Source organism: Pelodiscus sinensis, chromosome 18, assembly GCF_052426305.1.
Source record: "Pelodiscus sinensis isolate ZL-2025 chromosome 18, ASM5242630v1, whole genome shotgun sequence".
Classification (NCBI taxonomy): domain Eukaryota; kingdom Metazoa; phylum Chordata; order Testudines; family Trionychidae; genus Pelodiscus; species Pelodiscus sinensis.
The window spans coordinates 31816230-31844214 of NC_143069.1; the positions used below are offsets into that span (position 1 = coordinate 31816230).

The 27985-nt window shown below is 61.9% G+C and overlaps 1 protein-coding gene across 3 annotated transcripts; it reads left to right on the top strand.

The window, feature by feature from the left end:
* Nucleotides 1–5206: 5206 nt before the first annotated feature.
* Nucleotides 5207–27525, top strand: TTYH1 (tweety family member 1). Of its 3 annotated transcripts, none has more exons than XM_075917458.2 (14): nucleotides 5208–5516; nucleotides 14400–14572; nucleotides 16513–16624; nucleotides 18483–18703; nucleotides 18814–18909; nucleotides 19697–19769; nucleotides 20490–20565; nucleotides 20653–20708; nucleotides 21159–21251; nucleotides 22321–22413; nucleotides 22516–22658; nucleotides 22943–23068; nucleotides 25617–25695; nucleotides 26528–27525. In XM_075917458.2, the coding sequence occupies exons 1-14, from the start codon at nucleotides 5391–5393 to the stop codon at nucleotides 26609–26611; spliced, it is 1551 nt and encodes a 516-aa protein (XP_075773573.2). In that variant the 5' UTR covers nucleotides 5208–5390; the 3' UTR covers nucleotides 26612–27525. The 3 variants fall into 3 exon arrangements, with proteins under 3 accessions (XP_075773574.2, XP_075773573.2, XP_075773575.2); XM_075917460.2 differs by having other exon boundaries at nucleotides 5210–5516; nucleotides 22943–22991; XM_075917459.2 differs by lacking the exon at nucleotides 21159–21251 and having other exon boundaries at nucleotides 5207–5516.
* Nucleotides 27526–27985: the final 460 nt, after the last annotated feature.

The window sequence follows — 27985 nt, forward strand, 5'->3', positions numbered from 1 at the left end:
GTGCAGATGGGGCCATGTGTCGGAAAAAACCCTTTTCCGCGACATCCTGTGAACCTCGTTTTTTGAGGAATAAGGGATCTTGAGCAAAAGGGTTTTGTTTCTGACAAACCTCTTCTGCAAAAGGGATTGGCCGAAGATATGCAAAGGAGAGCGTGATTTATATATCTTCTGCCCAAAAAAACCCGGCAGTGTAGTCGTAGCCAAGGAGAGCAATTGGATTCTCTGAACATGGGCAAGAGTATAAAAAGCACCCAAGGGGTTCCTCCTTCTTTGTCGTCATTCCAGCTCATCACTTTGGGAGCGTCTTTCCTGTGAACCGGGCCCAGAAGGACTGATGAGCCCTCCTAAAAGAGGAAGTGAGCCAGAGACAACTTACAAGACAGCGGATTATTCCATCTCTGCTACAAGCCTGCACCAAGAATTTTGTAACTGGCATGTAGAATTTGATTCCTTTAATAATTTGACTCTCGACCCTTCTTTCTTTCTTTCTTTCTTTCTTTCTTTCTTTCTTTCTTTCTTTCTTTCTTTCTTTCTTTCTTTCTTTCTTTCTTTAGATTTTAGATTCTAAAGGGCTGGCCCAGCGCACAATTGTGGGTAACATCTGATGTATAAATTGACCGGGGACTGTGGCTAGTCCTTTGGGATCGGGAGAACCTGTTTGGATTTGGTGAGATTGTTGCTTGTAGCCTCTCATCTGTGTAAGGTGCAGTGCTGGCTGTGGCACAGGAAAACTGGAGTGTCTAAGAGGGTTGCTTGTGCGACTCCTTGCTGGCCAGCGTGATAAAGAGGAGTGCAACTTGCAACTGGTTTGGTGCCTTATAGAGAAGGACCCCCAGTCGTGGGCTGTAAGTAGCCCTCTCTTTAAGCAATTCGCACTGACTTTGCCCTCTCCGCAAACCCACAATATTGCATGACCCATATAGGCACATAGATCATGCAATTAAAGGATGGTGGGCAGAGTTAAGGGTGATCAAGAAATCATAATTGCAGCATTTCCTGGTGCTGGAGGGTTTGACTCTGCTCACTCGGCAAACCTGTCCACGTGCGACACGAGCCCAGGTACCGTGCAAGACTCATGCACTAGGAGAGTCTCTTCTCCACATAGCCACATCCAGGCTCCTGGGGGCACAGACAGATGATGGGTTAAAGGGGCCCATATCACCCTGAGGGGAGTAGCACAGAAGGGAGGGTCACCTCACCTAGGGCACCCCCTTCAGGTGGCTGTAAATAGGCCTTAACCAGGGTCAGCCCCAGGGTGGGCAGGAAACTCAGGAAACTTCAGGAAACTCAGAGAGCTGGTAGATAAGGGCCCATGGGAAGCAAGACAAAGAGGAAAAACAACTGAAGAGAGATGGCAGTTTTTCAAAGGGACATTATTAAGAGCCCAAGACGAAAGCATTCCGCAGCGTAGGAAAGATAGAGCACCTGGCAAGAGACCACCCTGCCTTAACCAGGAGATCTTGAATGAGCTAAACATCACAAAGGAGTCCTACAAAAAGTGGAAACTCGGACAAAGAACACAGATGAATAGAAGCAAATAACACACGTGTGTAGGGGCCAGATTAGAAAGGCGGAGGCACAAAACGATCTCATTCTGGCTAGACAGAAAAGGTGACAAGAAGACATTCTACAAATCGATTAGAAGCAAGAGGAAGACCAAGGACAGGTGGCCCATTGCTCAGTGAGGAGGGAGAAACAATAACAGAAAACATGGAAATGGCAGAGGTGCTTAATGACTTCTTTGTGCCGGGTTTCACCAAGAAGGCTGGTGGTGGCGGGATGCCTGACATAGGGAATGCCTGTGGAAACGGGGCAGGTTCAGAAGTTAAAATAGGAAAAGAACAAGTTAAAAATTCCTTAGAAAAATGAGATGCTTTCAAATCCCCAGGGCCTGGTGAAACACATCCAAGAATACTCCAGGCGCCGCTAGAGGAGGTGTCTGAGCCTTTCGCTATCATCTTTGAAAAGTCATGGAAGTCGGGAGAGGTGCCAGAAGACTGGAAAAGGGCAAAGATAGTGCCCAGCTAGAAACGGGAAATAGGAACAACCCAGGGAACTACAGACCAGGCAGTTTAACATCTGTGCCAGGGAAGATAATGGAGCAAGTAATTAAGGAATTCATCTGCAAACATCTGGAAGATAATAAGATGAGAGGTAACAGCCGACATGGATTTGTAAAGAACAAATCATGTCAGACCAGTCGCATAGTTTTCTTTGCTAGGATGACAAGCCTTGTGAGAGGCGGTGGATGTGGGATACCTAGACCTTAGAAAGGCATTTGACATGGTCTCTCATGACCTTCTTATCAACAAACGAGGGAAATACAACCTAGATGGGGCTACTGTAAGGAGGGCGCGTGACTGGCCGGATAACCGTTCTCAGAGAGTAGTTATCAGTGGCTCAGAGTCATGCTGGAAGGGCATAGCCAGCGGGGCTCTGCAGGGGTCTGTTTTGGGGGGCGATTCTGTTCAATGTTCTTCATCCGCAATTTCGCTATTGGCACAGAGAGGACGCTTATTAAGTCTGCAGATGATTCCAGGCTGGGAGGGGTTGCCAGTGCTTTGGAGGAGGGGTCCTGATTCAGACTGATCTGGACAAGCTGGAGAAATGGTCTGAGGCAAACAGGCTGAGGTTCAGTAAGGAGAAATGCAGAGTCCTCCACGTAGGGAGGAACAGTCAGTGTCGCACACACCCAATGGGAAGTGACTGTCTAGGAAGGATGCTGCAGGAAGGGATCTAGGAGCCAGAGGGGACCACAAACTAAACTAAATATGAGTCAACCCAACTCCTGGGTGGGAGCCAGTGCTGCTCCAGGCTGGGTTGGATCGGTTGGATCGTAGTGGGGGGCTGTCTGCTTTGTAACCCGGTGTCCCCACCTAGCTGCGCTGGAATAGAACCAGCAGCCATCAGGGAGGGGCTGGAACAGTGACTCAGGGATCACCCCCCATCTCGACTCAGCAGCCGTGGTCACAGCCATTCCCAGGAGTGGGGGGGTTTCATGGCTGGGGCGGGGGGATTTTCGGTGCTGGGGGTGGTGCCGGCTGGGCTGCCCCTGGACCCTGACTCACTCCTCTGTGCATCCCCAGAGCAGGGAATTGCCCCCCCCCCAGGAAAGGCCCCCTGCTCTGCAGCTCACCTGGGAGCCGGGCTGGCCCCTCCCTCAGCCCCGAACCTTCTGCTGCCCCCTGCACTGAGAACCCCACCCCAGTGATGTATCCTGCTCCCTGGCTAAGTGTCCCCTCTGCCAGGCCCAGCGCTCTGGCCAGAACCTGGTTCTGAGGGTCCCCTGGGGTCCAAACCCCACTGAGGGTCTGGCTGGGTGTGGGGCTGGGAGCAGGGATACTGAACCAAGCTCCCCAGGGTCTCTGGGGTCCAACCAGGTGACTGGCTGTGTCGCACTATGACATTCCCTCCAGTCTCACGCCAGTGAGAGCAAATGTGGCCCATGTCCAGCCAGCGCCTGGCCCTGCATGAGGCAGCTGTGTGTAGACAGAACAACCTGGTGCTTGGCCGCCCTGGCTCAGTCACCCCCACCTCGAGGGGGGGGTCACAGACACAGAGGGTTTAGGGAACTTTCTCTCTGGATTTAAAAACAAAAAAAGAACCAGGAAGTCAGTAGGGCCTTTTTATAATGGGAAGTGGAGTCTAGTGGTTACAGTGGCTGGGATAGGACCACTCCCTGACCCTGCAAACACTAGGGATGGGGTTCGGGGGAGGGCTTCCGCCTTCCCCTTGACTTGCATTTGGCCTGTGGAACTCACTGCCACAGGATCCTGCACAAGGCCAAGGATTCAGCAGCTTCCCCGTTTCCAAACTGCCCTTTTGCCAGGATGCTTATGTGATTGTGGGCACGGTTGAGGGCCGCTGGTTTGCTGGGAATGCTGCCAGCCTGTTCCTTTGGGCTCTCCATGCCCACAAGTGGGGCGGTGCGTCTCCACCAGCCGTCACTACTCACAGACGCTGATTGCAAGATCCTTAGGGGCAGCCCCCCTCCTTTCGTTCCCTTTTGTACAGCGCCCGGTGCAGGTCCGGCCTGGCCCAGCTCGGCTAAAACCTGGTGCAAGGCGAATATCAGTATTGAAAGACTTAAGGACAGCGAGGGTAGATTGTGAGTAGCGGGGGGGGGGGAGGCGGGGAGGGGCAGAGAAGGGTTAATTTAAAGCATGGGTTCCCAAACTGGGGGGCGTGCCCCCCTGAGGCATGAAGAAATTCCAGGGGGGTGCACGAGGCAACCCAGCCCCCCTCCCCCTGTCAATCCCCCTGTCCCAAGTTGTGCTGCTATTTTTGTTTTTTGTCCTGGGTAGGTTCCTTTTTTCTTTTTCTTTTTTTTTTTTCTCCTCTCTCTCTCAACAAGTTTTGCTGCTATTTGGAGGGGGGGGGGGTGAGGGTTCCTCAAAAATCAAAAAGGGGGGTGTGATGCTGTAAAGTGTGAGAGTCGCTGATGTAAAGGGTCCCTGTTGTGGGGGGAGGAACCTGAACATCTGGGGAATTATATGGGCAACACTAGGGGTGCTTCCACCTCCCCATATCCCCCCCCCCCAACGGACAGGGGCATGAAGGGTTAATTTAAACTGTCCCCTCCCACTCCCCGGGGCTGATTTAATGACTTCCTAGGAAACCGCCAGGGATCACCATCAGCTGGCGCTGTATCCCCCTGGGCTGGGAAAGGAAGGGTTAATTTAAAAGGGTCCCCCCGTCCCCCCGGGGTTGGCAGTGCTGGAAGGCGGGCTAGGGGGAAGTTCCAGGCTGTCACCGCCAGGTGGCGCCATGGGACGGGGAGCGGAGGGCTAATTTAAAAGGGTCCCCCCGGGATGGGTTGGGGGGGGGCCCTAAGGGACGGTCCAGGCTGTCACCGCCAGGTGGCGCCATGGGACGGGGAGCGGAGGGTTAATTTAAAAGGGTCCCCCCGGGATGGGGTGGGGGGGCCTAAGGGACGTTCCAGGCTAATGCGCCAGGTGGCGCCATGGGACGGGGAGCGGAGGGTTAATTTAAAGGGGCCACCGTCTTAGGGATGGGGGGGGGACGGTGAATGAATATCAGGGAAGCTCCCGCACGTCACCACCAGCTGGCGCTTTATCCCCCATGGGCTGGGGGGCGAAGGGTTAATTTAAAGGGGTCCCCCATGGATGGGGGGGGGTGCAGGGAAGTTCCAGGCTGTCGCCACCAGGTGGCGCTGCCCTTCCCCATTTCCCCCCCCCCCCCCCAATCTCCCCGGCTGCATAATATCCCCCCTACCACCTCCGCTGGCTCACTCGCCCTCCATCTCTCTGCCCGCCGGGCGCCCCTGCGCCCTCCCCGACCCCCAGCCCCATGGGCGGCCCGAGGCGCTGAGCCGGGGGGACCCAGGCGTCCCGGGAGAGGGTGCCCCCCCGCGCGGCGGGGCCGGTGCCATGGGGACCCCCCAGGAGTACCGGGCGTCCTGGTGGGTCTATCTGCTGCACCAGCTGCCCCGCACCAATTTCCACTTCGAGGTGGTGGAGAGCAACTTCGCCCCGCAGGAGCGGGAGTACCAGGAGGTGAGGGGGCGCGGGCGGGGGGGGCACAGGGGACGGAGCGGGGGGGTGGACAGAAGGAGACAGGGAGGGAAGCGATGGGGGAGCGAAAGGGGGTGGAGCTGGAGGGAAGGGGATGGGGAGGAAGGGGCAGGAGAGAGGGAGGGAGGGGGCAGAAAAGGGGCCGACAGGCGGGAGGGGGGACCGAGGGGGAGGGGAAGGAGACAGTGGCTGGAGGGAGGAGGAGAAGGGCCAGTGAGCGAGGGGACGGACGGACAGACGGACGGGTAGGAAGTGGGGTCGCAGAACGGCAGAGAAGGGCGGGGGGGGGGGATCTCTGTGTCCTGGGCTCGGGTCGGGCGTTGGGGTCAGCGGGGGAAGGGGGGGCTGTGTGTGAATCCTGTTATGCTGGGAGCCAGCTGCTGTGGGGGGGGGGGGGCGAGGGCAGGTCGTAGCCTCTTTCAAATGTGACTGTCCAGCCCCCAATGGGGCATCTCCTTCCCTACAATCGAGTGGGGGGGAGGGTCTGTGTCCATCTACCCCCAGGGTTGTCAGTCCCCGGGCACTGGCCTCTATCCACCCCATACCCACCCTGTGTCCATCCCCCCTCCACCTACACCCCCCTCCATCATCTCCTGTCCCTCCATCTCCCCTCTATCTCCATCCCCCCATCATCCCTTGCCCCCATCCCTCTCTCCGTCCCACATCCCTATCCCCACCCCTCCATCTCCCCTCTATCTCCATCCCCCCTCCACCTCCATCCCTCCATCCATCCCCTGTACCTCCATCCCTCCATCCATCCCCCCACCTCCATCCTCCCATCATCCTGTCTCTCCCACCCTCCCTCCCTCCCTCCCTCCATCCCACAATCTTCATCTCCACCCGTCCATCATCCCCTGCCCCTCCATCCATCCCTCCATCTCCACCCCTCCATCATCCCCTGCCCCTCCATCCATCCCTCCATCTCCACCCCTCCATCATCCCCTGCCCCTCCATCCATCCCTCCATCTCCACCCCTCCATCATCCCCTGCCCTTCCCTCCCTCCATCCCCTCTCTACCTCCATCCCCCCTCCATCATCCCCTGTCCCTGCCTCTCTCCATCCCTCCATCCCACATCCCTCCATCTCCATCCCCACCTCTCCATCCATCGATCTTTCCATTCCCACTTCAAACCACCCAATCAGAGACGAGCTATTTATAGAATTACATTCACACGTTACCTCTCAATGGCTCCCCCCCCCAAAAAAAAACCTCTTCCTGTGATTTCTGAGCTGCCCCCTAGTTCCCCACCCTGCGAACGTGACATCTCTCAATGGGGCTTTTGGGGAGACTGCAGAGCCACCTGTGCTCAGGAGCAGAGGGTCTCTGCGCTCCCAGGTGGAGAACTTGACCCACGTGTCGAGCGGTAGGATGTTTCGGCTTTACACATGAAAGTCAGCTCCCATCTGGACTGATTCCCAGACACCGATGACTGTGGGAATGGCTGGGATTGTCCATCGATGAGTTCCCAGAGTAATGCAGGCCAGAGAGATTCCTGCATGGAGCCCATGAACTTATAACCGCGAGAGGGTGGTGCGGCTGCCCCCAAATCTCTTGAGGGAAGAGCCGTGAGGATGCTCCGAGCTCCAGGGAACAAGAGCCTGGGCGTCCTGAGAAATTAGACTTGTGACTTCACAAGAGATCCAAGTCAAAGCGTTGTTGGCCTGCGGAACTCATGGCCACAGGACGGTGAAAAGGGCAGGAACTTAGCAAGTGAGGAGGGCTGGCTGGGCACCAAGAGTTCCCATTAACGAGGATCAAAATTCCAGCAGGGCCATGAAACCTCAGGTTTACGCCAAGCTGGTAGCTACGCGGTCAGGCTGAAAACGGCATGGATGCCGGTTCTCTTGTGTCTGCAGCCTCAGACCTTCCTCTGAATCACCCGGGTGACGTGCCCAGTGTGACCCCTACAACCCACCTCGGGGATGGTTCTTGGGGGGGTTTAAAAACAGGCGGGACAAACGCTAACTGGGGTTGGTGTAGGAAACGAACTGGTAGAGCTTGTATAAAATCGTACACTCCCAGAACGGGAAGGGATCTTAGGAGGACATCCATCCCATCCCCTGCCCTCACGGCAGGACCCAGCACCATCTAGAGCATCCCTGGCAGGCGTCTGTCCAACCTGCTCTGAAATATCTCCAGGGATGGAGATTCCACAACCCCCTCGGCAATTTATTCCAGTGCTGAACCACCCGGACAGGCAGGAAGTTTTTCCTAATGTCCAACCTCAACCTCCCTTGCTGCAATTTAAGCCCATTGCTCCTTCTCCTGTCCTCAGAGGCCAAGGAGAACAATTCCCCCCCCGTGACACCCTTTTAGATAGTTGAAAACCGCTCTCATGTCCCCTCTCAGTCCTCGCTTCTCCAGACTAAACAAACCCAGTTCTTTCAGTTTCCCCTCCCAGGTCATGTTTTCTAGACCTTTCGTCATTTGTGCTGCTCTTCTCTGGACCTTCGCCAGTTTCAGTACTCCGGGGGTCCCACCTGCTCACGCCTGCTTTGAGCACAAGAATCCGCCGTCAATTCACGTTTTACAGCCCCAGAGACAGTGGGAGGGACTGGCCTGCCTTGGGAGGGGGGGGTCCGCCCCACACGAGGCTGAGAAGGGTGATCCCGCAGAGGAGGGGAATTGACTTGAGCCACCTCCAGCTGCAACAGTGCAGACCGTGGCCGCTGGTAAGAGGGGTCCCCACAGTAGATCTAAGAGTGAAGGGTGGGCCCGGGGCTCCCCCACTGGCTTCTGGGTAAGGGGTAAAGGTTGTGGGATGGATCTAGATACCCCAGGAGGGGGAATGCATGTAGTGAGCCACGACAAGGGGCCAAGAGAGAGGCTGCGTTGCATACAACCACATGATGGGAAGGGGTGTCAGACCTGGGAGGAATTCATTCCCAGTGCATCCAGGAGGCGATGCCCTCTTGGTGAGGTGCACCCACAAGGCGATCCACACCCAGGGGAAGCCGGTAGCCCCCATATCCGGTGATTGGTCAGTGACAAGCCGCTGGGTGAAGCTGGACCGGACTCTGGGTACCCTCTGAATGTGGTGGAAACATGGCCCCTCCCCGGGACCCGTTCCGGAATCGGGACAGCACATCCAACCTAGTTCTGGAAGGGAAAGAGACTTGCAGTGTTCACTTGAGTGGGCCCAGCCAAGCGCGGCTTATCCATGGTCTAGAAATCCAGAAGGATGCAGGACTGGAAGATCACAGAGGGCAGTTCCCTGCTCTCACAGGCAATGTCATCGTACCGGCCCGTTCATAAAGGTCGAGAGCTCCATCTTCAACCCACGTTTGGTTAGACACTTTCTTCTCATTTTCAGCCTCGGTTTCCCCATGCCCTTTGTTCTGGAGCCAGCATTGCCTTTCGGTTTCAATACCCCTTCTTTCACCGTGCTGTTTGCCTCCCCTGGCCCTCCCGAAAGCTGTCGGATCCCCTCCCAGCCTCCATTTTAAGCTAAACACGTCAAATTCTTCAAGTTGCTTCTTGTAAAATCAACTATCTGGTCTCCGGATCATCCTGGCAACTGGTCTAGTTTGGGTTTCTTGTTCTTGCCGGTGGGAGGCCAGAATTAGACATAGAATCATAGAATAATAGGACTGGAAGGGACCTCGAGAGGTCATCGAGTCCAGCCCTCCGCCCTCAAGGCAGGACCAAGCTCCGTCTACACCATCCCTGACAGATGTCTATCTAACCTGTTCTTAAATATCTCCAGAGAGGGAGATTCCACCACCTCCCTTGGCAATTTATTCCAATATTTGACCACCCTGACAGTTAGGAATTTTTTCCTAATGTCCAATCTAAACCTCCCCTGCTGCACTTTAAGCCCATTACTCCTTGTCCTGTCCTCAGTAACCAAGAGGAACAAATTTTCTCCTTCCTCCTTGTGACACCCTTTTAGATATTTGAAAACCGCTCTCATGTCCCCCCTTAATCTTCTTTTTTCCAAACTAAACAAGCCCAGTTCATGAAGCCTGGCTTCATAGGTCATGTTCTCTAAACCTTTAATCATTCTTGTCGCTCTTCTCTGGACCCTCTCCAATTTCTCCACATCTTTCTTGAAATGTGGCGCCCAGAACTGGACACAGTACTCCAGCTGAGGCCTAACTAGTGCAGAGTAGAGCGGCAGAATGACTTCACGAGTTTTGCTTACAACACACCTGTTGTGTGGACGTCATCCCTGCAAAGCTAAAGTGACATCAATCCAGATGAGAAATATCTAAAGTGCAAACTTTTACAGTCGAGGACAAACAACAACTCCCTCTACAGATGGGATAGATTCTCCATTCCTTGGAGTGTGATCTACTGGATGTTTTCTTCCGTCACGTTAGTACGCAGGAATCAACTCAACTGAGTCGAAATGCCTTCTCAGCACTCCTTAAGACCCATAGTCAAAGATCTAGCTACACACAGTCATTGTCCTACTTTAATTCTGGTTTAGCTAAAGCAGTTCTATCACTTAGAATGGTTGCAGGAATACATAGAAATTCGGACCTTAGGCTTAAACCAAGTTCTCCACTACAAGAGTAGGATGAAAACTACATGGGTGATGGTTCTCCCATGCCACTATGGAGTTCTTAGCTCTTCCTCTGGTAGGGAAAGACATTGGGAGTTTGATTCTGATGCTGACAATGTACATCGGCTCTGTAACAAACAGCATTCCCAGGGGTACAAAATTGCCCGTGGATTAGGCCTTTCTCATTGTTTGCATTGGTAGCTTTGAGAGCCAAACCATTCAAGGCATTTACTCGACTCAATGGCTGTCTATCGAATTAAGGGTGGCCATGTACCACTCAAATCAGAGCAACAAAGTGTGAATCGAGAAAAGAAAAGAAAAGAAAAGAAAAGAAAAGAAAAGAAAAGAAAAGAAAAGAAAAGAAAAGAAAAGAAAAGAAAAGAAAAGAAAAGAAATTAGCTAATCAAAAAGATCAAGTGGTAACTTAATTACAATGTAGAAGTATCTTCCCAGGGAGTAATTATAAGATGCCAAAGGCTCTTTATCTAGTGGTGGAAGGTAGAAGAAGAACCAGCAGTTGGAAGCCAGACACATGGAGGCTGGAAAGAAGAGGTCTGGTTTGAACATCTGGGAGCATTAACTCAACGGAGTCGAACAAGCTACCGAGGGAAGTCGTAGATTCCACCTCTGGATACCTGCAGATCAAGACCTTAGGCCTTTCCAGAAGATACTTGAATCAAAAATAAGTTACTGGGTTCCCTGTGGGGTGACGGGATGAAAATCCAATGTCCTGCACTAAGCCTCAATGGTCCCTGGGAAAATCTAGGACTCCCAATAACTCGTCCTCAGGAAAAGGTGACCCCAGCTCGACAGGAGGAGAGGACTCTGTCCTCTGATTTGTGGTGAGGTAGTGTGCACCCCCCACACACCCCATCTGAGGCTCTCTCTGTGGGCGGATTAAGGCCAAATCCCTCCCTCCACCCTCAATCCCCTCTTGGGGATTACCAGATGCAAATGTCGAAAGTGCTTTTTTTAAAAAAAAATGCAAATTAGCTGGGGATTAATGTGCGTCTGGAGTCGCCTGTAACAGGGCAGGAGGCAGCTTGTCTGTGATTCTGTCTGTCCCTCCCTCCCCCACACCCCTCCATCCACTTCTCTCCCCCCCATACCTCTGCATCCCACCCTCCCTCCCCCACACCTCTCCATCCCACCCTCCCTTCCCCATTCCCCTTCATCCCTCCATCCATTTCTCCCTCCCCCACACCTCTGCATCCCACCCTCCCTCCCCCACACCTCTCCATCCCACCCTCCCTCCCCCACACCCCTCTATCCATTTCTCCCTCCCCCACACCTCTCCATCCCACCCTCCCTCCCCCACACCCCTCTATCCATTTCTCCCTCCCCCACACCTCTGCATCCCACCCTCCCTCCCCCACACCCCTCCATCCACTTCTCTCCCCCCCACACCTCTCCATCCCACCCTCCCTTCCCCATTCCCCTCCATCCCTTCCTCCCCCCACCCCTCCATCCATTTCTCCCTCCCCCACACCTCTACATCCTTCCTTCCCCCCATTCCTCTGTATCCCTCCCTTCCTACACCCCTGCGTCCCTCCCTCTCTTCCCTCCCTTCCCACATTCCCTCCCCCCTCAGACCCTCTCTTCCCTTGAATTAATATTTCTTCCCCTCTTCCCCACCCCACGGAGGGAATAGCTGCTGGGGAACCCATTTGCCACCAATGTGCCCTCTCATTTCTCCCCCTTCCCCCTGTTGTGTGGAATACATTTTGTTCAGTGCACTGAGGCATGTGTGGATGTGCACCACGCAGAGACGCACAGGCTGCCAGCTGGGGGTGCTCTGCTGATCAGCTGGGGAGCACTTGAATCTCTCCTGGGTGGCTGCCCAAGCGCCCAGCCTACGGGGAACACTGTTCACCATCCTTCCCCTCTCTAGGGACTGGCGGGGGGCCAAGATTTACTAAGTGCAGCTCTAAGCTGGCAGCCTTAAACATGGGGCCGATTCCTGCGGAATCCAGCACCCAGAGACTCCTGGCTTGGAGGGCTTGGAGGAGGGGCCCCCCGTGTGCGTGGGGGGGGGGCCCAGCCTCTGCTGTACTCGGGGTGTGATGGGGAGCGCCTGTCCTGCTAGGCCCCCAGGCTGAGCTCTGACAAATGGTGGGGGGGGTCCAGGGACCATTGGTCTGATCCGCGAGAGGTTGGGGAATCTTGGGTTGGCTGGGCCCAGGGGTCTGATCTGGGGAGGAATTGGGGGGATACTGGGCTGGCTGGGCCGGGGGGATCATGGCGGGGGTTGGGGGGATACCGGGCTGGCTGGGCCGGGGGGATCATGGCGGGGGTTGGGGGGATACCGGGCTGGCTGGGCCGGGGGGATCATGGCGGGGGTTGGGGGGATACCGGGCTGGCTGGGCCGGGGGGGGATCATGGCGGGGGTTGGGGGGATACCGGGCTGGCTGGTCCGGGGGGATCATGGCGGGGGTTGGGGGGATACCGGGCTGGCTGGGCCGGGGGGGATCATGGTGGGGGTAGGGGGATACCGGGCTGGCTGGGCCGGGGGGGGGATCATGGCGGGGGTTGGGAGGATACCAGGCTGGCTGGGCCGGGGGGATCATGGCAGGGGTTGGGGGGATACCGGGCTGGCTGGGCCGGGGGGATCATGGCGGGGGTGGGGGGATACCGGGCTGGCTGGGCCGGGGGGATCATGGTGGGGGTTGGGGGGATACCGGGCTGGCTGGGCCGGGGGGATCATGGCGAGGGTGGGGGGATACCGGGCTGGCTGGGCCGGGGGGATCATGGCGGGGGTGGGGGGATCATGGCGAGGGTGGGGGGATACCGGCCTGGCTGGGCCGGGGGGGTCATGGCGGGTGGGGGGATCATGGCGGGGGTGGGGGGATCATGGCGGAGGTGGGGGGATACCGGGGGCGTGGGGGACCTGCCCTCCCCAGAGGGGCGCAGTGAGGAGGGGCCGGATGAGCCGGCCGGGCGGTGACCGTCCCCGGAGCATGTTCCCGTTAGCGCGGGGCCGTTGTGCCAGGCGGCCCCGTTTCTGATGAGACCCTGGGGGTGTCCCCACGGGGAGGGGTCACGTCGGGGTCATTATCCAGCTGGGGGGCTGGGTCACTCGAGGGCCCAACGCATCGGGGGGGGGGGGGGGCTCCAGGCCCGGTGAGTCCCCAGGCGGGCAGAGAAAGGAGCCAAGCTCTGGATTCGCTGCTATGTAGGTCACCGGGGGCCGCGCCGCTGAGCCAGAGCCCCCGCCTCTGGGGAATGTGGAGAGCCGCCCACGCGTCCCTCCCCCACGCGCCCACCTCCGTGTGCCCCCCTCCCCGCACGGCCCCATCCCTCCCTCCCCACAGACAGCCCCAACCCTCCCTCCCTCCACCCCCACACAGCCCCCCTCCCTCCCCACAGACAGCCCCCAACCCTCCCTCCCTCCGCCCCCACACAGCCCCAACCCTCCCTCCCCACAGACAGCCCCAACCCTCCCTCCCTCCACCCCCACACAGCCCCATCCCTTCCTCCACCCCAACCAGCCCCGATCCCTCCCTCCCTTCACCCCCACACAGCCTCCATCCCTCCCTCCCTCCACCCCCACACAGCCTCCATCCCTCGCTCTATCACCCCCACACATCCCCCATCCCACACAGTCATGAGGCCCCTTGCCTGCCATCTGCCAGGCTGGATTGTTTCTCTTTCCCCACACACACCTCTCTGTCCGTCCGTCTATCCCCACACATCCAGCAAGGGACAGTCAGAGGTGGGGGTTAGATGGCTGGAAGTAGAAAGAGAGGAAGGGAGGATGTGTGGGGAGGGGCTGGTGTGGAGAGACGGAGGGAGGATGGACAGGCAGACATAGGAGATGGATGGATGGAAGGAAGGAGGGTGTGTGGGGAGGGGCGGATGTGGGGGGATGGAAGGAGGCAGGCAGACAGACGCGGGGAACGGATGGATGGAAGGAGGAAGGGACGGAGGGAGGGTGTGTGGAGAGGGGCGGGGTGGGGGGACGGAGGGAGGGTGTGTGGGGAGGGGCGGGGTGGGGGAACGGAGGGAGGACAGACAGATGATCTGTATGTCTTTGACTGGCAAGCCCTGAGCTCTCTCCCGCAGGAGCAGACTGGGAAATGTCTCTCAGCCCCCTCTTCCTGCCCCCCCTCCGGTGCCTCCGCCCCTGCGCCTCCGCCAGCTGCGGGGGTGGGGGCCCGGCCCACGCACATTCACTGCCCCCCGCTGAGCCGGGCCCATGTTCACTGGGGGGTCGGGGGAGACAAGGGGGCTGGCTAGGAGAATAGCCCCCCCAGGGAACAGCCTCAGGGCGAGTCCTGGCTCCCAGCCCCCTGCTCTAACCACTAGTCCCCCTCCTCTCTCCCGACGCTGGGGGAGGGGCTGTCCGTCTGCCCCCCAGGCCCTGCTGCTCCTGGCCAGCGTGGCCGGGCTGTGCCTGGCCGTCAGCCTGGTTCTCACCTGCGTCTACCTGGTGCGCTTCTGCTGCTGCGGCCTGGAGGACGAGGACGAGCCCAAGACGCGGGGGGTTTGCTGTGTCACCTGGAGCTGCGTGGCCGCCGTCGTCGTCTGCTGGTAGGGACCTGGGCGGGGGGGCACGTGGGGCTGAGAGTCGGACCCCCCCCCATGTGCTCCTGGGGAGGGGGGAGAATGGCAGGGGGATGTAGGCTGAGGCCTCTGCAAACTCGCTGCATGGATGGATCCAGACTGGGCTGGGTGGGAGTCGGCGCCCCCTAGAGGAGAGAGGCCCCTGCCCCCTTCCCAGCCCCCCTGAGTTGTCAGCGCCCCCTAGAGGGGAGAGGCCCCTGCCCCCTTCCCAGTCCCCCTGAGTCGTCAGCGCCCCCTAGAGGGGAGAGGCCCCTGCCCCCCTGAGTCATCAGCGCCCCCTAGAGGGGAGAGGCCCCTGCCCCCTTCCCAGCCCCCCTGAGTCATCAGCACCCCCTAGAGGAGAGAGGCCCCTGCCCCCTGAGTCATCAGCGCCCCCTAGAGGAGAGAGACCCCTGCCCCCTTCCCTGCCCCCCCGAGTCGTCAGTGCCCCCTAGAGGAGAGAGGCCCCTGCCCCCTTCCCAGTCCCCCTGAGTCGTCAGCGCCCCCTAGAGGGGCGAGGCCCCTGCTCCCCCATTTCTTCCCCCTCCCCCTGCTCATTCCCTCTGCCTCCTTCCCTCCCGCCACAGCCTCCCTGGGCTGCCCATGGTGCTGGCTTTGCCTGGCGCTCGCTGGCCTTCGGGTCCCCCCCCCCCAGCCACCATAAAGAGCCGCTTGTTCCCGGCCTTGTTCCCTTCCTCTCTGGCCCCGGCCCCCGCCTGGGTCCCCCGGCTCCTTTGTCTCTTTGTTCTGCCACAGACCCCCCCCCCCCCCCGCAGGGTCCCCTGGTCCCTCCCCGTCCTGACAGCCCCCCCCCCCCTGCTGCCACAGAGGGAAACAAAACTTCCCACCCCCACCAGTCACGGCACAAAGCCAAGTTCACGGGACAATAGCCCCGTTGTCCCCCGTCAGGCACCAGAGCCAGGGAGGGACCCCAGGAGTCCTGGCTCCCAGCCCCCGCTCTAACCACTGCACCCCACTCCCCCGTCACGGTGGCTAGTTTCACCAGACGTACCATCCTCATACCTGGGTCATTGGGTCCCTCCCCAGCCCCCCAGACGCTCGCCCGCCCCCTCTCCTCACCAGGGTCGCTTGGGGTCGCAGGCAGCCCCCTGACAATGGGCGTGTGGGGGGAGACGGGCCCCACTGACAGACCAGCCCCCGGCTATTCAGAGCGGACAAAGAGCCCCTGTGTCTGCCAGGGGCTGGGGGCAGGGCATCGCCCTGGGCACCGACCCAGGCATGCTCATGAGCTCCTGGCCGGGAGAGTGAGGTCCAGTGGTCAGAGCAGGGGGGCTGGGAACCAGGACTCCTGGGCTCTGTCCCTGCCTCTGGGGAGAGAGCGGGGGCTAGTGGTTAGAGCTGGGGAGCCAGGACTCCAGATTTGCAGGGTGGGGGCATGAACAAGGTCCCCCCCCCCCCAGCCAGCTCAAACGGGTGTCCCTCCCTGTTCTCCATGCCCCCCTCTCCTGCCCAGGAAGGGGCCTCGTTAGCATGACAATGGGGCTGCCTCCTCCAGGGGGAGGGAGGTTGCCATGGCAGCAGAATTTTGGGAGCCAGCCACACACAGACAGATGGGAGGGGGGGCTCTGGGGAAGGCTGGGGGGGGATTGGGAAGATGGGAGCTCAGGGGGTGATGGGCCCGGGCACCCCCCTCGTTACCCGCAGAGCTGTAATTAACCTCCCAGGATGCTAATCGCAGGGGGGTGGGTCCGGCTGTCAGGAGTCAGCTGTTTCCTGGGGGGGGCAGTGACAGCTGCCTGAGCCTGGGTGTGGGGGGTGTCACAGATCCCCGCCCCCCCCCCCGCTAAGAAGCTTACAGCCGCTGCTCCTTGCCCCCTACCCTACCTGCCCCCTACCAGCGCTTGGGGGGGCGGGGCTGAGCTGGGGGGCTCTTCCCCCAGATACTGAGCCCCTCTTGTGCCCCCCAGTGCAGGGATCGGCGTCGGCTTCTACGGGAACAGCGAGGCCAACGACGGGGTGGGGCAGGCCACGGCCGCGCTGCTCGACGCCAACTTCACCCTAGCTGGGGCCGACGCACTGGTGAGCCCCCCGGAGCCCCCAGGCCTGCCCCACAGCTTCCTCTGCCTTCCACTGCCCCCTGTGCCTGCCCCACAACACCCCGCTGCCCCACAGTCCTCTGTGCCCCCCGCTACCCCACAGCTTCCTCTGCCCCCTGAGCCTGCCCCACATCCCCCACTGTGCCCCAATCCTGTGCCCCCGCTGCCCCACAATCCTCTGTGCCCCCCGCTACCCCACAGCTTCCTCTGCCCTCTGCTGCCCCCTGTGCCTGCCCCACATCCCCCACTGCCCCACAAACCCCCAGCGCCTGTGCCCCCTGCTGCCCCACAAATCTCTGTGCCCCCCACTGCCCCACAATCCCCCATCCCCTGTGCCTGCCCACTGCCCCACAGCCTCCCACAGCTCTCAGCGCCCCCCTGCTGCCCCATGACCTCTTACACCCCCTCACCACCCCCACCTCCCAGCACCCCCCTGTGCCTCCTGCTAGCTGCCCGGGAAACGACCCCCCCAAGCCTGCCCCACGTTGGCAGGGGGGTCTCTGTGTGCCGTGTGCCCCAGGCTGCACAGACACACAGTGCTCGTGGGGGGGGCGTGTGAGAGAGCACATGGCAACACGCAGGCCTGTGGGAGGGATGGCACAGGGCAAAGGCATGTGTGAGACACGGGCCTAGGCGGGGGCGCCACGCAACATGCATAGAGCAGGCATGTTGGGGGCACGGCCCTGCGCCTCATGCTGGGGGGGCTGGGAGGAGCAGCCAGGAGGCCAGGAATAGGGGAGAGGTGTTGATGGGCAAGGTCTAGCATGCACATGTAGGGGGCCCTGATGGTGAACCCAGCCTGGGGCAAATGTGTGGGGTGGAGAAACCTGAGGATAGCACATGCACATGGAAGGCAAGTGTGACTGTGGCAGGTGAGCTGCATAACGGTGAATGTGGGTATATTCACGTGTGGGGATGTGACCATAGCACACGTGTGCAGAGAGAGACGTGCTAATGGCACGTGTGTGTGTGAAGGAAGGCGTGGAAAAGGCATGAGGTGTGGCAATGGTACACATGTGCAAAGGGAGGCATGGTAATGGCACGTGTGTGTGTGAAGGAAGGCGTGGAAAAGGCATGAGGTGTGGCAATGGTACACATGTGCAAAGGGAGGCGTGGCAGTGGCATGTGTGTGCAAAGGGAGGCGTAACGGCACGCGCGTGCAAAGGGAGGCGTAACGGCACGTGCGTGCGAAGGGAGGCGTACCGGCACGCGCGTGCAAAGGGAGGTGTAACGGCACGTGCGTGCGAAGGGAGGCGTAACGGCACGCGCGTGCAAAGGGAGGCGTAACGGCACGCGCGTGCAAAGGGAGGCATAACAGCACGCACGTGCAAAGGGAGGTGTAACGGCACGCGCGTGCAAAGGGAGGCGTAACGGCACGCGCGTGCAAAGGGAGGCGTAACGGCACGCGCGTGCGAAAGGAGGCATAAAGGCACGTGCGTGCAAAGGGAGGCGTACCGGCACGCGCGTGCAAAGGGAGGCGTAACGGCACGCGCGTGCAAAGGGAGGTGTAACGGCACGCGCGTGCAAAGGGAGGCGTAACGGCACGCGCGTGCGAAAGGAGGCGTAACGGCACGCGCGTGCGAAGGGAGGCGTAAAGGCACGCGTGTGCAAAGGGAGGCGTAACGGCACGCGCGTGCAAAGGGAGGCGTAACGGCACGCGCGTGCGAAGGGAGGCGTAAAGGCACGCGCGTGCAAAGGGAGGCGTAACGGCACGCGCGTGCAAAGGGAGGCGTAACGGCACGCGCGTGCGAAGGGAGGCGTAACGGCACACGCGTGCGAAGGGAGGCGTGGCAGTAGCACACGTGTGTGCCATGCACCTGACCCCCTGCCCATTCCCCCAGGTCTGGCAGACGCGGGAGCTGCTGGCGGGGGCCGTGGGGGGGGACCTGACGCAGCTGGAGGAGGTGCTGGGCCCCCGCACTGAGCTCGTGGCCATCGTGCGCAACACGCGCCGCCAGGCTGAGGCCGTGGCCCAGACGCTGGGGAGCCTCCCCTTCTGGGGGGACCTGGGGAGCGGCCCCAGCCGGCTGGCCCACGGCCTGGCCTTCCTGGAGGACTACAGGTGAGACCGGGGGCCGTGGGGCAGCGGGCAGGGGGCTGGGCTGCCCCTCCCCCCAGGGCACTGGGGGGCAGGGGCTGTTGGGGGGCTGGGCTCACCCCTCTCCCCCCCAGGTGGCTGGGCTACGTCCTGCTGCTGCTGCTGGACCTGCTCGTCTGCCTCTTCACCCTGCTGGGGCTGGCCAAGCAGATCAAGTGGCTGGTGGTCCTGTGAGTCGGGGGGGGCCTGCGCTCACTAGGCCTGATACCCCCAGCCCCCATCTTCCCCTCCCCCACTGCCCCTCACAGCCCCCCCGCCTCCACAGCCCCCATCTTCCCCTCCCCCGCTGCCCCTCACAGCCCCCCAGCCTCCACAGCCCCCATCTTCCCCTCCCCCGCTGCCCCTCACAGCCCCCCCGCCTCCACAGCCCCCATCTTCCCCTCCCCCGCTGCCCCTCACAGCCCCCCGCCTCCACAGCCCCCATCTTCCCCTCCCCCGCTGCCCCTCACAGGCCCCCCGCCTCCACAGCCCCCATCTTCCCCTCCCCCGCTGCCCCTCACAGCTCCCCCGCCTCCACAGCCCCCCAGCCCCCATCTTCCCCCCCGCTGCCCCTCACAGCCCCCCCGCCTCCGCAGCCCCCATCTTCCCTCCACTGCCTCCCACAGCCCCACACTTCCCCTCCCGCACTGCCCCCCACAGCTCCTCCTTCCTCCACAGCCCCCATCTTCCCTTCACCACCACAGCCAGCCTCTCCTTTCTGCCCCCACAACCCTCTAGTGTCCCTCCTCCCCTCCTCCCTTCTTGCAGTCCCCTTGCCTGGGGTGGGGCTGGCTGGTTGTCAGAAGAGGGGAGTGGGGGGCAGTGGTTAGAGTAGGAGCCAGGACTCCTGGGTTCTGCCCCAGCTCTGGGAGGCGGGTTCAGAGGCTGGGTCTCCCTGCCCCACAGGTTGGGGGAGGGGCTGCGTTGGGCCTTTCCCAGGTGCTGACTCTTGTGTTTCACCCCACCCCTGCCCCCCAGAATGGCTGTGATGAGTTTCTTCCTTCTCTTCCTGAGCTGGGGCTCCCTAGGGCTGGAGACAGCAGCTGCTGTGGTGAGTGCGGGCTGGGGGGCGGCTGGGTCCCAAACCCCCTCTCCCCAGAGATCACTGCCTCCAGGGGCTGGGGGGCAGGAGGGAGGGGCACCGGCAGGGCTGGGGGGCAGGGTTGTGGGGCAGGGGCTGCAGGGCGGGAGGGAGGGAGGGAGGGGCACCGGCAGGGCTGGGGGGCAGGGTTGTGGGGCAGGGGCTGCAGGGCGGGAGGGAGGGAGGGGCACCGGCAGGGCTGGGGGGCAGGGTTGTGGGGCAGGGGCTGTAGGGCGGGAGGGAGGGAGGGGCACCGGCAGTCTGGGGGGCAGGGTTGTGGGGCAGGGGCTGCAGGGCGGGAGGGAGGGAGGGGCACCGGCAGTCTGGGGGGCAGGGTTGTGGGGCAGGGGCTGCAGGGCGGGAGGGAGGGGGGGTACCGGCAGGGCTGGGGGGCAGGGTTGTGGGGCAGGGGCTGCAGGGCGGGAGGGAGGGAGGGGCACCGGCACTCATTCTGAATATTACCAAGGGGGATGCAATGAAAGAATTAATTCCTCCTCTGTCCCAGCTAATTAAAGACACCCCAGACCAGCCGATTACATTCTCTCGCCTCCCCCCAGCCCTGCCGGTGCCCCTCACTCCCGCCCAGCGTCCCCCTGTGCCCGGCCCTGGCTTGTAGCTGGTTGCTTCTCTGCCCCCTCGCGCTCCACCCCAGCACTGGCTCCGTAACCCCAACTCCCCCTCCCCACCCAGGCCCTCAGCGATTTCTGCTCTGACCCCGATGGCTACACCCTGAACCTGACCCAGGCCCAGACGGATCTTAGCCCAGGTAGGACCCAGAGGCCGGTGGCCGGGCTAGATGGGCCCATGGGACTGGTGGAGCCTGTTATTAACCCCTTCCTTCCCCGCCTGGCAGAAATCCTCCAGTACTATCTCGTCTGCAGCCCGGACGTCCTGAACCCCTTCCAGCAGGTGAGACCCCCACGCTCACCCCGGAGCTGAGCAGGGTGGGGCTCAGCCCTCCTCCTTTGGGGGAGGGGCTCGCCACCAGCATCCGCAGGGAGGCCTGGACCCTGGGGTCTGAGCTGCCAAATTGCCGGCACCCTGGGGGCTGTGTGTGTGTACGGGGGAGGGGCACCGGCACGGCCGGGGGGTGGGGGGCAGGGGCTGCAGGGCGGGAGGGAGGGGCACAGCAGGGCTGGGGGGGCAGGGCCGGTCTGGCAGGGGCTATGGGGCGGGAGTGAGGGGCACCAGCACAGCTGGGGGCTGAGCTAAAAATAAAAGGTGGGGCTACCTGAATTCAGCACTAGAGGGCGCCAGGGCCCTATGTCGCTGGTGGTGGAGGTGGGGGGAATAGATTGCACAAGGGGGGGCTGCACCCCCTCTCCCATCTGCTCCCCACAATGCCACTGCCACCCCCAGAGGCTGACCATGTCGCAGCGGGCACTGTCCAGCATCCACTCCCAGCTGCAGGGCCTGGAGCGAGAAGCCATCCCACAATTCCCAGCGGCTGAGGTTAGTGGTTAGAGCCAGAGTGTGGGGCTGGCAGTGTGGGGAACAACCCTCCCCCCTCCCCGCTCTGGAAGGGCAGTGGGGTCTAGAGGTTAGAGCGGGGGAGGCTTAGAGTCAGGACACCTGGGTTCTCTCCCCGGCAATGGGAGGGCAGTGGGGTCTAGTGGTTAGAGCTGGGGGGGGGGGGGGCGGAGCAGGCTGGGAGCCCAGACACCTGGGTTCTCTCCCCGGCAATGGAAGGGCAGTGGGGTCTAGAGGTTAGAGCTGGGGGGCGGGGCAGGCTGGGAGCCCAGACACCTGGGTTCTCTCCCCGGCAATGGAAGGGCAGTGGGGTCTAGAGGTTAGAGTTGGGGGGCGGGGCAGGTTGGGAGCCCGGACACCTGGGTTCTCTCCCCGGCAATGGAAGGGCAGTGGGGTCTAGTGGTTAGAGCTGGGGGGCGGGGCAGGTTGGGAGCCCGGACACCTGGGTTCTCTCCCCGGCAATGGAAGGGCAGTGGGGTCTAGTGGTTAGAGCTGGGGGGCAGGACAGGTTGGGAGCCCGGACACCTGGGTTCTCTCCCCGGCAATGGGAGGGCAGTGGGGTCTAGTGGTTAGAGCTGGGGGGCGGGGCAGGTTGGGAGCCCGGACACCTGGGTTCTCTCCCCGGCAATGGGAGGGCAGTGGGGTCTAGAGGTTAGAGTTGGGGGGCGGGGCAGGTTGGGAGCCCGGACACCTGGGTTCTCTCCCCGGCAATGGGAGGGCAGTGGGGTCTAGTGGTTAGAGCTGGGGGGCGGGGCAGGTTGGGAGCCCGGACACCTGGGTTCTCTCCCCGGCAATGGAAGGGCAGTGGGGTCTAGTGGTTAGAGCTGGGGGGCAGGACAGGTTGGGAGCCCGGACACCTGGGTTCTCTCCCCAGCAATGGAAGGGCAGTGGGGTCTAGTGGTTAGAGCTGGGGGGCAGGACAGGTTGGGAGCCCGGACACCTGGGTTCTCTCCCCGGCAATGGAAGGGCAGTGGGGTCTAGTGGTTAGAGCTGGGGGGCGGGGCAGGTTGGGAGCCCGGACAACTGGCTTCCACCCCTCTCTCTCCTCCAGAGGAACCTGGTTTCGGTGCAGGGCACCCTGAACGCCACCGAGAGCAATTTCCACCAGCTGGTGGCGCTGCTCAACTGCCGGGGACTTCACAAGGTACCGGCTCCTTCCCCCCCTTCCCCGGGGGGAGGCCCCTGGGCGGCCCTCCCAGCCCCTCCCCCCGGCCGCACGGGGCTGGTGACGCCGTCTCTCCCCCAGGACTACGTGGACGCGCTCAAGGGGCTCTGCTACGACGGCATGGAGGGGCTGCTCTTCCTGCTGCTTTTCTCCCTCCTCTCCGCCCTGGCCTTCACCACGGCCGTCTGCAGCCTGCCCCGCGCCTGGGAGAGGTTCCGCAGCAGGTGGGCGGGGCCTCTGTGGGGGTGGAGCCAGGAGGTGGGTGGGACCAGGCTGAGGGGGAGGGGCTGCTGGTTGTGGGGGCGGGGCATCTGGGCTGCTGGGTGGGGCAGGAGGCGGAGCCTGTCATGCGGGCCAGCAGGTTCTGGTGCAGGTGCATCAGGGATGGGGGGCTCATTGTGGCAGGGCAGCAGGGTGTGGGGGCCGGGGCAGTGGTGGGGGCAAGCCATGGGGGAGGGGGGAGCATGACCCAGCAGCCCCCCACCAACCCCTGCTCTCCGGCCGGCAGGGACGCGGAGTTCGAGGACGCGGAGGATGACGACCCCTTCACCCCTCAGGCACGTAGCCCCCCGCCCCGCTCCAGCCTGCGCCTCTCGGCCCCGCCCATTTCCAACGCCCCCGTCTCACAGTACATGTGAGTAGCCGCCCCGCCCCGCCCCGCCCCACCCCCGCATGGACCCGGGCCGGGGGCCGGGCTGGGGACCGGCGGGGGCGGGGCCTCACTCCCCCTCCCCCTCCCTGATCCTCCCCGCCTGCAAGCCGGGCCCGCTGGGCTTCTCTGTCCCCACTGCCCCGTCCGTCCGTCCATGTCTCTGTCCGTCCGCTCTGCCCGGCCTCTCCATCCCTCCGTCCTCCCGTCCGTCCGTCCCCTCTGCCCCGCCTCTCCATCCCTCCGTCCACCCATCTGTCCGTCCCCTCTGCCCCGCCTCTCCATCCCTCCGTCCACCCATCTGTCCGTCCCCTCTGCCCCGCCTCTCCGTCCCTCCGTCCTCCCGTCCCCTCTGCCCCGCCTCTCCATCCCTCCGTCCGTCCCCTCTGACCCACCTCTCCATCCCTCCGTCCACCCGTCTGTTCGTCCCCTCTGCCCCGCCTCTCCATCCCTCCGTCCGTCCCCTCTGCCCCGCCTCTCCATCCCTCCGTCCACCCGTCTGTCCGTCCCCTCTGCCCCGCCTCTCCATCCCTCCGTCCATCCCCTCTGACCCACCTCTCCATCCCTCCGTCCACCCGTCTGTCCGTCCCCTCTGCCCCGCCTCTCCGTCCCTCCGTCCTCCCGTCCCCTCTGCCCCGCCTCTCCATCCCTCCGTCCATCCCCTCTGACCCAGCTCTCCATCCCTCTGTCCACCCGTCTGTCCGTCCCCTCTGCCCCGCCTCTCCATCCCTCCGTCCGTCCCCTCTGCCCCACCTCTCCATCCCTCCGTCCGTCCCCTCTGACCCACCTCTCCATCCCTCCGTCCACCCGTCTGTCCGTCCCCTCTGCCCCGCCTCTCCATCCCTCCGTCCATCCATCTGTCTGTCCCCTCTGCCCCGCCTCTCCATCCCTCCGTCCACCCATCTGTCCGTCCCCTCTGCCCCGCCTCTCCGTCCCTCCGTCCTCCCGTCCCCTCTGCCCCGCCTCTCCATCCCTCCGTCCGTCCCCTCTGCCCCGCCTCTCCGTCCCTCTGTCCTCCCGTCCCCTCTGCCCCGCCTCTCCATCCCTCCGTCCGTCCCCTCTGACCCACCTCTCCATCCCTCCGTCCACCCGTCTGTCCGTCCCCTCTGACCCACCTCTCCATCCCTCCGTCCACCCGTCTGTCCGTCCCCTCTGCCCCGCCTCTCCGTCCCTCCGTCCGTCCCCTCTGACCCACCTCTCCATCCCTCCGTCCACCCGTCTGTCCGTCCCCTCTGCCCCACCTCTCCATCCCTCCGTCCACGAGTCTGTCCGTCCCCTCTGCTCCGCCTCTCCATCCCTCCGTCCTCCCGTCCATCCGTCCCCTCTGCCCCGCCTCTCCATCCCTCCATCCACCCGTCTGTCCGTCCCCTCTGCCCCGCCTCTCCGTCCCTCCGTCCTCCCGTCCATCCGTCCCCTCTGCCCCGCCTCTCCATCCCTCCATCCACCCGTCTGTCCGTCCCCTCTGCCCCGCCTCTCCGTCCCTCCGTCCTCCCGTCCATCCGTCCCCTCTGCCTTGCCTCTCCATCCCTCCGTCCACCTATCTGTCCATCCCCTCCATCCTTCCGTCCATCCCTCCATCCGTCCGTCCCCTCTGTCCTGCCTCTCCATCCCTCCGTCCATCTGTCCCTCCTGCCCCGCCTCTCCAGCCCTCCGTCCGTCCGTCCCCTCTGCACCGTCTCTCCATCCTTCCATCCATCTGTCCCCTCTGCCCCATCTCTCCGTCCCTTTGCCCCAACTCTCCATCTGTCTGTCCACACTGCACCTGTCTCTCCGTCTCTTCATCTGTCTGTTCCAACTGAGCCCCCAGCCGGCCGCTGCCCCTCCCTCCTGTCCCTCTGTCCTTCCTTCCTTGTCTCTCTTCTCATCCACCCCCCGTCCATCCCCCTTTCCCAGCTTTCCTGCCCCCTCCCAGCTGCCCCTCGCTCCCCCTTTGTCAGGCTGATGGGGGCTCCCTCCATATAGCCTCCGCCCTGCCCTGCTGGATCGGGGTGGGGGCAGCCCAGGGAACCCCCCCACCTATCGTCAGTGAGACGTGCCCCTCCAGCCCGTCGTTGGCCCTGCCTGAAATCAAAGCTGTTCCCCCAGGGCGTAAGGCAACCTCCTGCCTCCCCTCCCCACCGCCCCATCCTGTGGTTGTAGGGCCTGTCCTGCCCAGATACCCTGGGGCGAGCTCAAAGGATCCATTAGAACAATCCCAGCTAGTGGGGGACTGGGGCCTCTAGCGTTGTTCCCGCCCGATCAGAGCCATGGGCCCCTCTACCCCGGTGTCCCGGCTGCTGCCTCGTGTCAGAGCCAATCTCTTCAACAGATTCCTGCCCTAAGCCAAGACACCCAACCTGACCCATCAGCCCCGCCCCCTGTTTCTCTCTGCCCACCCCCCAGGCACCAGCGGGCAGCTCTGCGTGGCTTGGGGGGTGGGAAGCCGGGGCTGGGGGTAGAGTGATGTCACCGCCCCTTGTTGGGGGTGTAGCTGTCGGGGGGGGCTCTCACACCCCTGCCCCCCCGCTACCGCTCGTCTCGCTCTCCTCCGCAGGAATCCAAGCGGTTTGTTCAGTGGCAGTCCTCGATATGATAACATGCCGCTCCTCGACCGGCACTCCCCACCCCCCTCGGTAAGTCCCCCCGCCAGCCTGGGCCCCCCCCCCAGGGTACAACTGGCACTGTGGGACCACTGTGCCCCCTTGGCTCTGTGGCTCACCCAGCAGCAGCACCCCCCCCCCCCCCGGTATCCCCCAACATGGCGTGACGGCTCCCCGAGCCACCCTGCGGGGTTCTGCAAAGTGGGGCCCTGTGTCCCCCCCCCGACACACCCTCCTCCACTGCTCGTGAGTGCCCTGGATGGTGCAAGCTCGTTCGTTAGTTCCCCTCGTTAACCGGCCCTGGGAATCTCCCCCCCTCCCCCCCGCAACTGCTTCCACTGAAGCTGCCGTGCGTGGTGTGAAACATCAGCCCGGTGTCACCAGCCCGCAAGTCACGGCCCATCACCGAGAAGTGGGGCACCCCCGGGTCCTGCGCCCCCGTCCGCAGCCAGACGGGACACCAGCCAGCAGGGAGAACAAGGAGTATTGATTCCCGGAGACACAGGGCAGCACAGACTTGTCAGCCCAGGGACTCGGAGCAGCCAGGACCGTCCAGCTTTGTTTTAAACCTCCTGTTGTGTGTTTGAACACAAAACCTCATCAGCTGAGCAGCACTGGAGGACGCCCAAGCACCCGGCGTCTGTATTTCAGTAACATGCCCAGAGCAAAACGGCAGAGCCCCCCGGGCCGTGGTAGCTCACGCCGTCCAGCGGGAGACCGGTGTCCGACGGATCGGAGCTTTTCAAAGGAAGGCTCTCGGCTGAACGTCACCCCATCCCAGCGGGGGGGGATCCGGGGCGCCGCTGTGGGTCACATCCTCCCTCTGCAATGGCCCCTCTAACGCCCATCTCTCTCTTTCCCCCAGTACTCACCCAGCATGCAGGCATCCTACGCCAGTGCAAGCCAAGAGAATCCAGGCCCCCAATACCGAATGGACTTCCTGACCTAGAATCCGACCCACCACCCGACCCCTGACTAACACACGGACCGGCTGCCCTGCCCCCCCAAGCGCTGCTGGGCCCGACAGAACCAAACCAGGAGGGGGAAGGAGACCGAAGCTGCCCCCCTACAACAGCTGATTCCTGCTGAACCATTCCTCCGTCTGTCTGGGTTTGAGGCCAGGGGTCTGTGCCCCGGAGAAAGGGGGGGGCTAAAGTAGAAGGGCTCCCCCAAAATAATCCCAAGAGGGAGAAAAAACGGGAAAAGTGAAAGAATGGACGTGGGGGCCGAAAGGGCGACCGTAGCTGTGGAAGAATGCGTGGGAAAGGCAGAAAGGATGAATGGCGGGCGAATGAATGAAAGGGAGAGTGAAAGGGAAGGAAAGAACAAGTGAAAGAGAAGAGGGAAAGAATGAGGGACTGAATGGGGGCGGGAATGAAGTGAAAGGGGAACGAATGGAGAAAAGAAAGGAAAGGCATGAATGAGCGAAAAAAGATGGAGAGAATGAATGAATGAATGAATGAATGAATGAATGAAGAGGGGTGGGAAAGAAGGAAGGAAGGAGTGAAAAAGAACAAACGTAAAGCAGCCCATGGCAAAACTGGAGTCAACCGATAGAAGGGACTAGAGAGCAACCGGACAAGCGGCGCGCTGGTCAGACAGACAGACAGACAAGTGAGCCGGCAGCAGATGGGCCTGGCCAGCCCCACTTAACGTTTAACCCCGCCCCCACTGTAGGGGGGCCAGCCCCCAGCCCCCGGGCTGTAGAGCAGAGATCTATAGGAAGAGGAGAGAGGTGACCGGCTTGAGCGGGGAAGGGGGAGGGGGGACCCCGCCTGCCGTCCCAATTAGAGCCTCGGCCACTAATGAGCATTTGACCCAGTGGAGCGAGAAATAAAAGGGAAACTTTTGTTTTAAAGGGAACTGCGTGTGGGCTTTGATTTGCGGGTCCTCTGGGGGGTGCCTGGTTCTGATCCAGCCCTGGGGCAGGGACTGGCTGGCTCAGGGGGGCAGGGACTGGGGCCTTGCCCCCTCTAGGGAGGGCCTGTTTCCACCCAGCCCCAGAGGAAAGGAGATCAGGTGGTCTCAGCACAGTCCTGTCAGGCCAATCCGAGAACCTGAATGCCCTTTTGTCCCCTAGTGGGGGCTGCCCTGGGGACAGGAGGCTGGTCCCCACCATTAACACTCCTTAGAGGGGTGGGGGGAAGTAGTAGGTGGTTGGCCACCATCACACCCAGGAACCCTGACTCCCACCGGTTCCCCTCCCAGAGCTGAGGACAGAACCCAGGAGCCCTGGTCCCCATCCCCCAGGTGCTCCAAGCACTAGACCCCCTCTGTGAGCCCCCTCAAGGAGCCCCCTCGCTCTGCCCCCCACAGTGCTGAG

What these genes read in the sequence shown, in the direction of transcription:
- TTYH1 (XM_075917458.2), top strand. Translation starts at nt 5,391, where the DNA reads ATGGGGACCCCCCAGGAGTACCGGGCGTCCTGGTGGGTCTATCTGCTG. An exon ending in AGGAGCGGGAGTACCAGGAG is followed by an intron (nt 5,517 to 14,399) that starts GTGAGGGGGCGC and finishes TCTGCCCCCCAG; the next exon opens with GCCCTGCTGCTCCTGGCCAG. An exon ending in GCCGCCGTCGTCGTCTGCTG is followed by an intron (nt 14,573 to 16,512) that starts GTAGGGACCTGG and finishes TGTGCCCCCCAG; the next exon opens with TGCAGGGATCGGCGTCGGCT.